This window comes from Pristis pectinata, chromosome 4 (genome assembly GCF_009764475.1).
Source record: "Pristis pectinata isolate sPriPec2 chromosome 4, sPriPec2.1.pri, whole genome shotgun sequence".
In the NCBI taxonomy this organism is placed as follows: Eukaryota; Metazoa; Chordata; class Chondrichthyes; order Rhinopristiformes; family Pristidae; genus Pristis; species Pristis pectinata.
The window spans coordinates 7,057,419-7,069,830 of NC_067408.1; the positions used below are offsets into that span (position 1 = coordinate 7,057,419).

The following is a 12,412-nucleotide window of genomic DNA, read 5'->3' on the forward strand; positions in this document are numbered from 1 at the left end:
TTCTCAATTTTCCTGATAATTATGAACTTTTCATTCTGTAATTTATACCCTTTATAGAACATAGAACAGTACAGCACAATATAGGCCCTTCGGCCCACCATGTTGTGCCAACCTTTAAACCTCACCTATCTAACCCCTTCCTCCCCCATATCCTTCTATTTTAAATTCCTCCATATGCTTATCTAGCAATCTCTTGAATTTGACCAATGTACCTGCCTCCACCACTGTCCCAGGCAGCGCATTCCATGCCCCAACCACTCTCTGGGTAGAAAACCTCCCTCTGATATCTCCCTTGAACTTCCCACCCATTACTTTGAAGCCATGCCCTCTTGTATTGGTGCCCTGGGAAAGAGGCGCTGGCTGTCCACTCTATCTATTCCTCTTAATATTTTGTACACCTCTATCATGTCTCCTCTCATCCTCCTCTCCAAAGAGTAAAGCCCTAGCTCCCTTAGTCTCTCCTCGTAATCCATACTCTCTAAACCAGGCAGCATCCTGGTAAATCTCCTCTGCACCCTTTCCAATGCTTCCACATCCTTCCTATAATGAAGCGACCAGAACTGGACACAGTACTCTAAGTGTGGTCTAACCAGAGTTTTATAGAGCTGCATCATTTATGACGGAAATGTCATGAGGCTTCACAGACAGAATGGTTTAAAGACAACTGGCTGCATAGGAAAACACAGCAGCTATTTTGAACAAAGTGGTATGTCATAAGCAGCTACATGATGTGTTATTAACTGGTTTTACATACTGGGGACAGAACTCCTTGTTCCATCTTGTGTGTTGCTCCAGGATCATCAATGTAAACCTGAACCCAAGAAGGCATGTGGGATCCAGTCCAGGGACTGCACCCATTTGATATATACCCCATCCGCTCTGCAATGAAGTGCCAGAACTTTGCACTCAAGGCCCAAATATGGGATGGCAGACTAAATGTTAGCAATGTATCCAGAGCCAGTGAAATAGATTCACATAACATCCAGCCCACAGCCACATAAAAGTGAAATGCTTAAGTTAGTTTTGGATTCAATTTTTCCAAATTTCAGATTCAATTGGATTCAGGGTTTGCCACAGTAAATGTGCTTCCTGAACCTCCCACATTTACCAGGCCAAACCCCATTTTAATGAGTGTATACAACAGTCAAGGAATAAAGATTTGCTGCTTCGAGGCAGTGGAGAAGGAAATTTTTGAGTGCTGGTTGAATGTAAATTTCTCCTTTGAAATCTAGCCAATTGTGTCCGTTAGATTCATAGAGCAGTACAGCACAGATACAGGCCCTTCGGCCCAACCAGTCCATGCCGACCACGGTGCCCACCCGGCTAGTCCCAATTTCCTGCATTCGGCCCAAATCCCTCTGAGTCCCACCCCTCCGTGTACCTATCCAAGAACTTCTTAAATGACACTATTGTACCTGCTTCAACCACTTCCTCTGGCAGCTCGTTCCATATACTCACCACACTCTGTGTGAAAAAGTTGCCCCTCAGGTCCCTTTTAAATCTTTCCCCTCTCACCCTAAACCTATGCCTCCTAGTGTTGGACTCCCCTACCCTGGGGAATACAAAATCCTATCCAGCACCAACCTATCTCACATTAATTCACAAGGTAACATACAAGTGCCAACCAAAAAGTCACGTTTGTCTCTCCAAGTACAAGTGGCCTTTCCTTTTTAATCCTTCCAGCTTCTAAGCAACTAGCACAATAGTTGCATGTTTGGATTAGCTGAACCACAGCTTGGTTAACCTGTACAACCACCACACAAAGGAATGAGGGCAAAGAGGGACAGATGGAAATTATAAGGGAGTACTAGAAATCGAAATAGTTCCAATAAGTAACATATTAATTCTTGCGGCAGACAGCTTTGCAAAGAAACATGAATGAAGTCACCTACCTGGCTTGGTAATCATTGCGAATCAGAAGCAAATGCTGAAGTATAGACAGGAAGTATTGCTCTGCTTTGGAGTCCTTCACTGTGTTCAGGAGCATCTGGAAGATTTCATTCACATCTGTGAAACCACCGTTAAGGAGACAAATCAACAACTTCCCAACTCTCCAGGTTAGAGGGCTCCTCTGGACTCCATGCTATAGAACCTGCAGCAAGACCACCTTCACGTGCTTGTTTTAGCCCTATTCCTCCAAAACCGACACTGACTGCCTCCTGGCAAAGACCCATTGTTGGAAAAATCTCAGAAAGAAACTGGAGAACTGAAACAGGCCACACTGGGCGCCGTGCCGAACTAGCCTCCTATCAGCAGTTACAAAGAGAAAGTTTAGAGAGTGGTGGGTGCCTGGAATGCGCTGCCAGGGATGGTAGTGGAGGCAAATACGATAGAGGCGCTTAAAAGACTCTTAGATAGGCACATGAATGTGCAGAGAATGGAGGAATATGGACATTGTATGTACAGAAAGGATTAGTTTCATTAGGCATTTAATTATTTAGTTTAATTAGTTTGGTACAACATTGTGGGCCAAAGGGCCTATTCCTGTGCTGTACTGTTCTATGTTCTAATTGCAAAGCCAAGATTTTGCTCTTATATTTAAATCAGAATAACATTACCAACTGCCAATAATTTCCTCTAAGAACTCAAGGAAACAAAGGCTGGGATTTCATATTTGTTCCCTTCTGAATTTCTGTGACATTTTGCACTTCTGAGGTAGCAAAATTCATTTATAGTCAGAAGGAAATGCACTGCATTGGCCACACAATTTGAATCCCTTATTACTCAAGGATGCAAGAATTAGGAGCAGGAACAGGCCATGCCCAGTAACTGAAAGCAAAAACCTCCAGGGTAGGTGTTGGAAATAAACAATCCCGTGAGCCTTCTCCCTCATTCAAGAAGAGGATGACTGATCTGATCTTGGCCTCAGCGTCCTTCCTGCCCGTTTCTTGAGCTCCCTAATACACCAGAATCTATCACAGCCTTGAATATATTCAATGACTCGGCCTCTACGGCATTCCAAAGAATTCTCCCTGGAATTCCAAAGGTTCATAACCCTTGGGAATGGGTGACTTCTTATTCTGAAGCAGCTCACAGATCTCTGGATTCTACAAAGTGGGGAAATGTTGGCTAGGCATCAACCATCAAGCCACCATAGAATCTTGTGTCAATAAGCTCTCATCTTCTAAACACCATTGAGCATAAGTACAACCTCAATCATTCTTCCTAAGATAAACCTCTCTTTTCAACAACGAAGGTATCTCAATGGTAAATAAATATTGTGCATACAAAAGGCACAACAGAAGGCCACTTAGTCCTTTATATCTGCACTGGCTCTTTGAAACAGCTGTCCAATTATTCCAAATTCCTTGATCTTGCTGTAGACATACCAATCTTGCACTTACAATTATTCAGCTTATTCCCATTTCAAAAGCCTCCTTAGAATCAGCTTTTACCTCTCTCTGAGGCAATGTGCCCCAGTACATACCATTCCCTGCACAAGCAATAGTCCATTTCTTTCCTGGTTCTTCAGCTAATTACATTAAATGCATGTCTATTTAACTCTTGCCAGTAGAAACAGTTTTACCTTAAACAATTTAACGTTATACCACAACTATACCATTCTGAGATGAGCAACTGCAGCAAAGGTGACAGACAAGTAATTAGATGGCTTTGTAACGAAGAAAGATAAGCACAGCAGAAGTTTATCTTTCTGGAGCCAAGCACAATTATGGTTCAATTGAACAGAGCAGCAGAATTGGCCATCATCATTAACCCCACTCCCCCTTTCCCCCAACCCTTAACAATTCAGTATAGTTTTCTCTTCAGAGGCATTTCCAGAAAGAGCACAATTTGTTCTCCATCCCCGAACACCCTTGAAATTAGCATCCTTTGCATCATGGGCCTATGCAGAGGGCAGTCAAGGCTCAACCGCATTGTGGTTGGATCGGAGTCACATGAACCAGACCAGGAAAGTACAGTAGATGGGATTTTAGTGCAGTCCAGCGATGTCTTAGTCACCAGAGATTCCAGCTTCTTAATTTAATGTGTGAATGCTGGCAGGGTATTTCCTCACTGGGAGATGGTGGTGAATTCAGGAACAGAGTCTCAAGGTAAGAACTCGCCCACTTGGCTTACATTTGGAGATCTTCTCTTAAAAAGCTTGTGAATCTTTGGAACATATCCTGAGCCATTCAGCACCTCAAGAGTCAGATATCTGCCTTTGTCAGTCTTCAACAAAATCAACTAGACAGGGAAGTGGGGTTGAGCCAGGATCAGAATATTGCAACTTATTTAACAGAAAGCAGGTTCAAGAGACCATGTGGCCTACTCAATGAATGTATTTTTCCCCTGGCTACAATGGTGTTATTTGAATTCCAGTCTCTGGATCATTAAATCTGGTGTCTGGGCTCTTGGTCCAATAACACACCCAACATGCTGCTGTGGCCTTAAAAAAAAAGACTAATCTCCCTTAAACTAATTTCACTTGTATCTGACAAAGGAATTCTTCACAGGCAAATGACAGTGAGGATTAAAACTTTCAGAAAGCATAGAGAGTTAACTGGAGGGGAATTTGCAGAAAAAAAACTAATGAAAATCAGACCCAATTTTGTTGATAATTTATGCAGGATAAATTAGTAATTTACACATCAATTTCTTTCGGTTAGTTTTTATCCCAAACTAGTTCAGAAATCTGGAATGAAAATATTCAGCATGAGGTGCAGTTGAAAGTTTGGAGAAGTTTCCGTGTTTCAGCTACAGCTGAACGTTGGGATCCAAGACTAAGGAATCACATGGAAAGAAACGAGTATCCATTTTGTGCAGACACCACTGTGTTTATGATTTCCAGACCTTTTTTCACCACAACATGGCTCCTAATGGCAAAAGATGTGAAACAGATGTTTCTATCACTAAATCATGAAAGCTGCAGGGTGCTTTATTTATACTAGAGCTCTGCTGCCCTCCTGTGGTGTGGGCCCAGAACAGCAATCCGTTCCAACGCAACACTCAACCAGGGCAAGAGAAAACTCAACTATTTACTAATTTAAATATTAGCAGCTGATTGGTGCACATTGTGCACAACAGCTATTCTATTTGAACTGCATACAATTTTCCAAATGCAGGTATATCCTGCCCTCCAGTAAGTTTCCCCACCACTGACGTTAGGCTTATCAGCCTGTAATTCCCTGGTTTGTTTTTGCAGCCATTCGTAAATAAAGGCACGACATTCACCACCTACCTGTCTTCCAGTACCTCACCCATGACTAATGATGATACAAATATCTGCAATTTCTTCCCTGGCTTCCCACAATGACCTGGGGATTTACGCACCTCTTGTGTAACACAGATATGCTTCAAGACATCATTGTTCTCTTCCCCGAATTCCCGAGCTTCCGTGACCTTCTCCACAGTAAATATGGATGAGAAATATTCCTTTAAGACCTCCCCCATCTCCTGTGGCTCCACACATCATGGATCTGTTCTCTCCCTAGTTACCTTTCTGCACTCCATATACTTTATAGAATCTCTGTGCATTCTTTTACCTTATCTGCCAAAGCTATCACTTAAGAGGACAGCGACTCTCTGGAATTCTCTCCCCTACAGGGTTGCAGACACTGGATCACTGGAGGTACGTACTGGACAGAGATAATTTTTTTTTTGAATGATCGGGAAATTGAGGACGATGGGGAACTGGCACAGAACAGGAGTTGATAAAAGGGGCAGATCAACCATGATCATATTGAATAGTGGAGGCGAGAGGCCAGGTAGCCTACTCCTGCTTTCATGTGTTCTTGATACCAAGTCAAGAGTCATTAAGTTGAAGACTGATAGGATTTTGTTAATCAAAGATTTAAAGTTACACAGGGCAAAAGTAGTCAATTGGAGATAAGTTGGATCAGTCACGATCACACTAAATAATGGAAAAGACTCCAGGATGATGATGTCCTCATGGTCCTGTGTGCTCAATGCTTTAAACAGTGCCTATGTCAAAACTGGAGGTTGTGTGAACCAGCAGTCACTGGGTCGGGTTAGTGAGTTACAACAGTGCATTTTGCTTCCACTTGCAGGTGAGACCAGAACCACTGATTCTAAGATGTCACCAATAAACCAAACAAAAAATTCAGAAGAAAATTCTTTAACCAGAGGAGCATGCTGTAGTAACTGAGGCGATTGCACAAACGTAGTCAACTGATGACAATATGATGGATGGATTGCCGATGGTGCAAAATGAAAAGGTGTGAAGGAAATTAATGTGATGCATTTTCACCAGCTTGCTGCAAGGAGTTTGCAACATTATAGAGTTTAACACTTGCAAACATCTGCAAAACCGAAACCAAAGCTCCTTAGTGGGATATTTGTGAACCGTGTAGATAATGGCAGGTGGCTGTTCAATTTAGTCGTGCTCTTTTACTCATCTTAAGGGTTTCATGATACTCAAATCAAAACTAGTTTGTCAATTTTGCCTGATTATTTGAGTGCCAATTCACATTAGCTCTCACCCAACCAAGCACACACTCCAACCATTTTAATTAAACTGCATAAACAAGAAATTTATAGGATTGGACAGACTTCAACATGGATTGATGGAAGTGAAATCATGTTTGATAAATCAATTTTGAGGTTGCAACTACCAAAATAAGTAAGAAACCAGTGGATGTGGTGTTTATGGACTTTTAGAGGGCCTTCAATAACGTGCCACATGTAATATACTTCTATAGGCTGAGGATTGGTGAATGGGCAGAAAATATAAAATAGCAATAAATAGGTTATTTTCAGGTGCAAAGGCTGTAATAAGGGGATGCCATGGGTTTAGTGCTGGGATCCTGGTAGTTGACAATCTACATCAGGAGAAAGTAACCAAGTGTCACACATACAAGTTTGCTTATGATAGCTTATTGCAGTGGAAGTTGAGAAGAAAATGCAGACAGGCTAAGTGAATGGATGAGGATACAGGAAGTGGGGAAAAGCGTGAACATCCGCTTTGAGAAAAATAAAAACTGAAAACCACTAAAAAAAAGTGACAAGAAACTAAAATATTGTGTTCAGAGGGAGCTGGGAGTCCTTGTAAATAAATCACAAAGGTAACATGCAGATACAGCAAGGAAAGAGAAACTTGACAGAGAGTAAAATGACAATTTATGAGGTTGATACCTGGGATAGGGAAATTGTCCAATGAGGAATTAAGTAGACCATAAGAGATCATATGGACTGCGTTTATATTTTCTAGGTTTTAGAAGAATGAAAAGTGATCTCATTGAAACATACAAAACTCATATGAATAGGGTAAATGCAGAGATGATGCCTTCTCTGGCTAAGGATTAGAGTCTCAAAATAAGGGGTGGGCCATTCAGGACCGAAATGAGAAGAAACCTTCGGACCTGCGTACTCTCTCCTTCCTAAGGTGGAGGCAAATCTTTGGAATTCTCCAAGAGGGCTGCAGAGACTCATTCATCGAGTAGATTCAAGACAGAGACAAGTTCAAGTAAAGAAGGCATATGGTGTATTTTCCTTCATTAATCGGGGAATTGAATTTAGGAGCCGAGAGGTATTGTTGCAGCTATATAGGTCCCTGGTCAGACCCCACTTGGAGTATTCTGCTCAGTTCTGGTCACCTCACTACAGGAAAGATGTGGAAGCCATAGAGAGGGTGCAGAGGAGATTTACAAGGATGCTGCCTGGGCTGCAGAGCATGCCTTATGAAAGCAGGTTGAGGGAACTCGACCTTTTCTCCTTGGAGAGACGGAGGATGAGGGGGGAACCTGATAGAGGTGTATAAGATGAGAGGTATTGATAGGGTAGATAGTCAGAGGCTTTTCCCCAGGGCTGACATGGTGGCCACAAGAGGACATAGGTTTAAGGTGCTGGGAAGTAGATATAGAGGAGATGTCAGGAGTAAGTTTTTTTACTCAGAGTGGTGAGTGCGTGGAATGGGCTGCCGGAAACGGTGGTGGAGGTGGATACGATAGGGTCTTTCAAGAGACTGTTAGATAAGTACATGGAGCTGAGTAAAATAGAGGGCTATGGGTAAGCCTAGTAATTTCTAGGGTAGGGACATGCTCGGCACAGCTTTGTGGGCCGAAAGGCCTGAATTGTGCTGTAGTTTTTCTATGTTCTAAAAATGAGGCAAATGATCAATTTGATCTTATTGGATGCAACAAAAGGAGTAACGAGGCAAAGGACCTACTCCTGCACCCATTTCTTATGTTGTTAGAACATTGTGAACAACCATCAGATGTCCTGCATCCCAGATTTTTAGAAGACATGCCCAGGTTACTATTTTCCAAAATTTTCTATACTCTAGAATGGTTCCTGCAGCTTGAAGAGTTGCAAAAATAACCCAACTATTTAATGAGTGATAGAGAAACCAGCGATAATGATCCTGTCATCAGCATTGGGAAAATGCTGGAATCCAGAATAAAAGATGGAATACCAGAACAATTAGATATTAATTATATAATGGAGCAGATTCAACATGAACTGTTTTCAACATCATTCACAGCAGTGCCATTTTCCCTGCATTAACCAATCATTCACTTAATATCTTAAAAAACCTAATCAACCCCTGCACGAATATATCCAGTAACCAAATCACCGCATCCATTTTGGATAGATATCGAAAGATTCACAACGCTAGATGAAGAAATTTCTTCTCACCTCAGTCATGAACGGCAATCCTTTATTTGGCGATTATGACCTCTGATTCTAGACACCCCAACCAGGAGAAGCACCAACTCTCCATCTCTGCTGTCAATCACCTGAGGAATTTTGTACATTTTTAATGAGATCACCTCTCATTCTGCTAACAAGATTAGAGGTGCAGCCTGCATACTCTCTCCTCATAACAAACCACCATCCCAGGAATCAATCCATGAACCTTCACTCCCTCTAACACAAGTATATCCTTCCTTAGATAGGAAGGCCAGACCTGTACGTGATATTTAAGATGTAATCTCATCGGGAACCCGATATAATTGGGAGCACACCACCACACTTATACTCAAGTCCTTTCAAAGGCCAACATATCATTTGTCTTCCTAACTATTTGTTGCATTTGTAAGATAATTCTTGACAATTCAAGTACAGGAACACCCAGGTCCTTCCAAACAGCAAAGCCTTTCAATCTCTCATTATTAAAAATACTCCAGCCTTTCTATCAAAATGGATGACCTCATATTTTATACTCCAGGTACCACGCACTTGCCCATTCACTTACCCTGTGTATATCTGCCATGATCGAATGGCGGAGCAGATTCGATGGGCTGAATGGCCTAATTCTGCTGCTGTCTTATGGCTGAAATCTCCCTACACCCTCCTCACACCCCACACTGCCAGCTAGCTTTGCATCGTCACCTTGCTGTGCACCATACAAGTTTTCTCACCTAACCCTGTATCCCTCGAATGTTGTAAATTAACTCAACAGGAAGGGGTCTACAAGTTTCATTTCCAAGATATTTCCTGCAGTCCTCTCACTTTTAAGGAAAGTGGGAATGAACCAGATGCACACAGAAATAACCGAGTGGGCTTGATGTACTTACAAGCTCTTTTTCCCCAAACAGAACTTTTTGGGAAGCTGCTATTCAGAGTTCAGAGGACTTCTTTAAAATAAAAAACTAAACAGCAGCCAAGCCTGAACCTTCCACAAAGTCCTGGCAAATTTTTTACTATTTATTGATGCACAAAAATTAAAGCTTCAATCTTGTCTGTTGCCAAGGTTACAGCTGTTCTGAGCAACTGCAAACACACACTGGCCCATGTAGTCAGGCACCCAGTCAATCAGAGTCACCATACAACCCTTGAAAAGGATATTCCATTTCTATCCGAATATCCTCCAGACGAGTCTTCAGGTCATCGGAATCTTCCTCCGCGTGTTCATCAAAAACATTCAGCTGTACCTTGAGTTCCTCGGTTTCAATTTTCCTCAACTCCTAAAGAAAGATTACGGTGACTATATAGATGCTTACGGATACAACTAACTGCTCTGAATTTTGATCACTATGTTCCAGGAGGCCAGGATGTGAGAACACATGGAAAATGAAAGATCTGCAAAATAAATGCTCCAGTCATGTTACTTCTTTATCAGTTTTTAGTAGTAGAAATGAAAATTCACGTGAAGTCACATCATGTGTTATGCTGATAGAACAGGACATCAGTCATGACCCTCTTCGTAGCTTTCTTGTCCACTATCCAACCTCAACATTTTCTCTTAAAAGGACCAACGTCACTATTTTCCCTCCCTACCACAAAACCTGCTCCTTGGCCATCAACTACAACCCACACTGCCCTCCCATTCCTGGCCACTTCTAGGCAGCACTAGACCATTCACACCCACAGTATCTAGTGATAACCCCAAGTTACATTTCCAATGCCTTTTCACAAAGAGCAAATAATTCATCTGCTCAAGACCCAAAACATTGCCCAACTCATGGTCTATCCCACTCGATCCATTCAGTCATTGAACTTTTCTTACCCCTGAATGTTTCTTAGTGCTTCCAATGTTCTTGACAACTTCCCACCCATCACCTGCTGATCATGAACATCAGGTCATGAAGTTTGTAACCCACGTCAATCCTGTACATTCCGTGCCCTACTTCCCATCAACCTGCACTTGCGAACTTAGTTTGGAACCCAGTTCCTCCATCCACAAATTTAAAATTCAACCAAGGTGGTCAATTCTCATCTTAGCTTCGCCACTGCTGATCCCTGCAAGCTTTTCCAGCATTATAACCTCCCAAGCAGCACCCACCCCCACCCCCAACAAACCCTTTGGGATTTCTGACTGTTTTCTTAAGCATTCTAATTCAGTGCTGCTGAATCACCTTCTGGGCCAAAATTTCCCCATTAACCTCTCTCATTAGAACCTATTTCATTGACAGCATTTTATCAACTTGCTTAGTGTCACTTCCTACAGCTTTGGAGACAGTTTTTTTTAATTTTCCTTTAATTGGTGCTGGGTTGTGCTTACCTAGTACAGAGTTGAAACACCCAAGAAGGGAACACTCACCGGTAAGATTTGATTGAGACCCAAGCGCATGAACTCGCTCCGCAAATGAATTCTGAAGTCAAGTTCGTCAGCAGGAATTATGAGGGCGTTAACGAACTGCATGCACGCCACCTAGCCAAAGGGACAATAATTCCAGACCAATTTTAAATGAAAATTGATTACTTGTTACTAAAATACAGACCTGTTTACAAAAGAAACAGAAAATAATGGAAGGAAATAACATTATAGACCAGGTTTGATCTACACTGAACTAGGAATGCAATTACATTCCTACAGTTAACAAGGAGAGAAAAGAGTATTTTTTGCCATTCCATTAAGATTTTGGCTGTTCTGTTACTACTTCATTATCTAATTCATTTCAAAACCCTTTATACACAGGTCAAATGGGATACTGTCAGAATAAAGGCAGTGAAGACAGTCAAGTCAAGTCACTTAGGCTCAGGGTGATCCTTCACTTGGTCCATCTTTACTGAAGATCACTCACAAAAAATGGTCACTTGGGCAAGGTGCCAAAAGATCATAGTATCAAAAAAATCAGGAGGAGGAAAAGAATTAGAAAGATCAATGAAAAAAGTATAAATTCCATAAATATGAGCAAACTAGTTGCTCCATTTAAAAAATGATTTATTCTTGGGACGTAATCATTGCTGGCAAGACTGGCATTGAGTGTCCATTCCTAGCTGGCCCAGGGAGATCATGCAAGGTTTTGTTATTTCACCAATGGAGTCCACACCAAGCAGTATCCAATTATTTATTGATTAAGGTTGAACCACATTGGTGCAGAGTGGAGAGGTCCATTAAGTCTTTTTTTGTGAAGATGCACATGGGATGATTTCATTGGTTTCCTTTTTTTAAAATCAATGTGCTTCCAGCTAAAAGGGTTGCAGAACCATCATGTTTAGGAAGAGCCCCTAAACCTTTGACCAGTCAAGTTGCATCAAAAGAAAGTTTAACAGTGTAATGTGAAAGGTCATGGCTGTCATGTGACATCGAATACTGGTCAAAAGTAACACCACTGTCAATCAGGGTCTAGCTCCACCCAGCCATTAGCAGCACACTCTGACCATTGGTCCCCGTGCACACCTCTCATACCTGGCCATGACTCATTGGACTTCTCGAATTACCTGAGCTAGCTCCACCCAGCTCTCCAGCACAATAAAGGATGCCACATGTGTGGCTCTTCTTCTCTCTTCTTTTGATTGCTGCCGGGGTCAAAACCATGTCGAGGGACCACTGGTAGGTGTGCGCGTCCAGGGGTTTAGGGGCGTTTTTAAGTAGATTCCCAGTAGCGTAGAGCTGTTGCTTGTCCAGTGGCAGGGAGGGTTCAGGCACCGCATTGTGTTTTTCCCTGACCATTTGTAACTAGCTTACTCTGTGTGCGCGCGCGCACTTCACCCCCATTGCGAATCCCCTCACGTGTCACGATTACCCGAGTGCGTGTGAGTGCGCATCCATTCTCATTCATTCTGT

The 12,412-nt window shown here is 42.2% G+C and overlaps 1 protein-coding gene across 1 annotated transcript in view; it reads right to left on the minus strand.

The window, feature by feature from the left end:
* The window catches only part of LOC127569160 (protein diaphanous homolog 1-like), a 135,267-nt gene that overhangs the window by 38,517 nt on the left and 84,338 nt on the right, over positions 1 to 12,412 (minus strand). Inside the window, exons 10-12 of the mRNA XM_052013548.1 lie at positions 10,943 to 11,053; positions 9,747 to 9,866; positions 1,893 to 2,008 (exon numbers count right to left, since the gene is read on the minus strand). Coding sequence (XP_051869508.1) covers positions 1,893 to 2,008; positions 9,747 to 9,866; positions 10,943 to 11,053 — 347 coding nt within the window. The remainder of the gene's footprint in view (positions 1 to 1,892; positions 2,009 to 9,746; positions 9,867 to 10,942; positions 11,054 to 12,412) is intronic.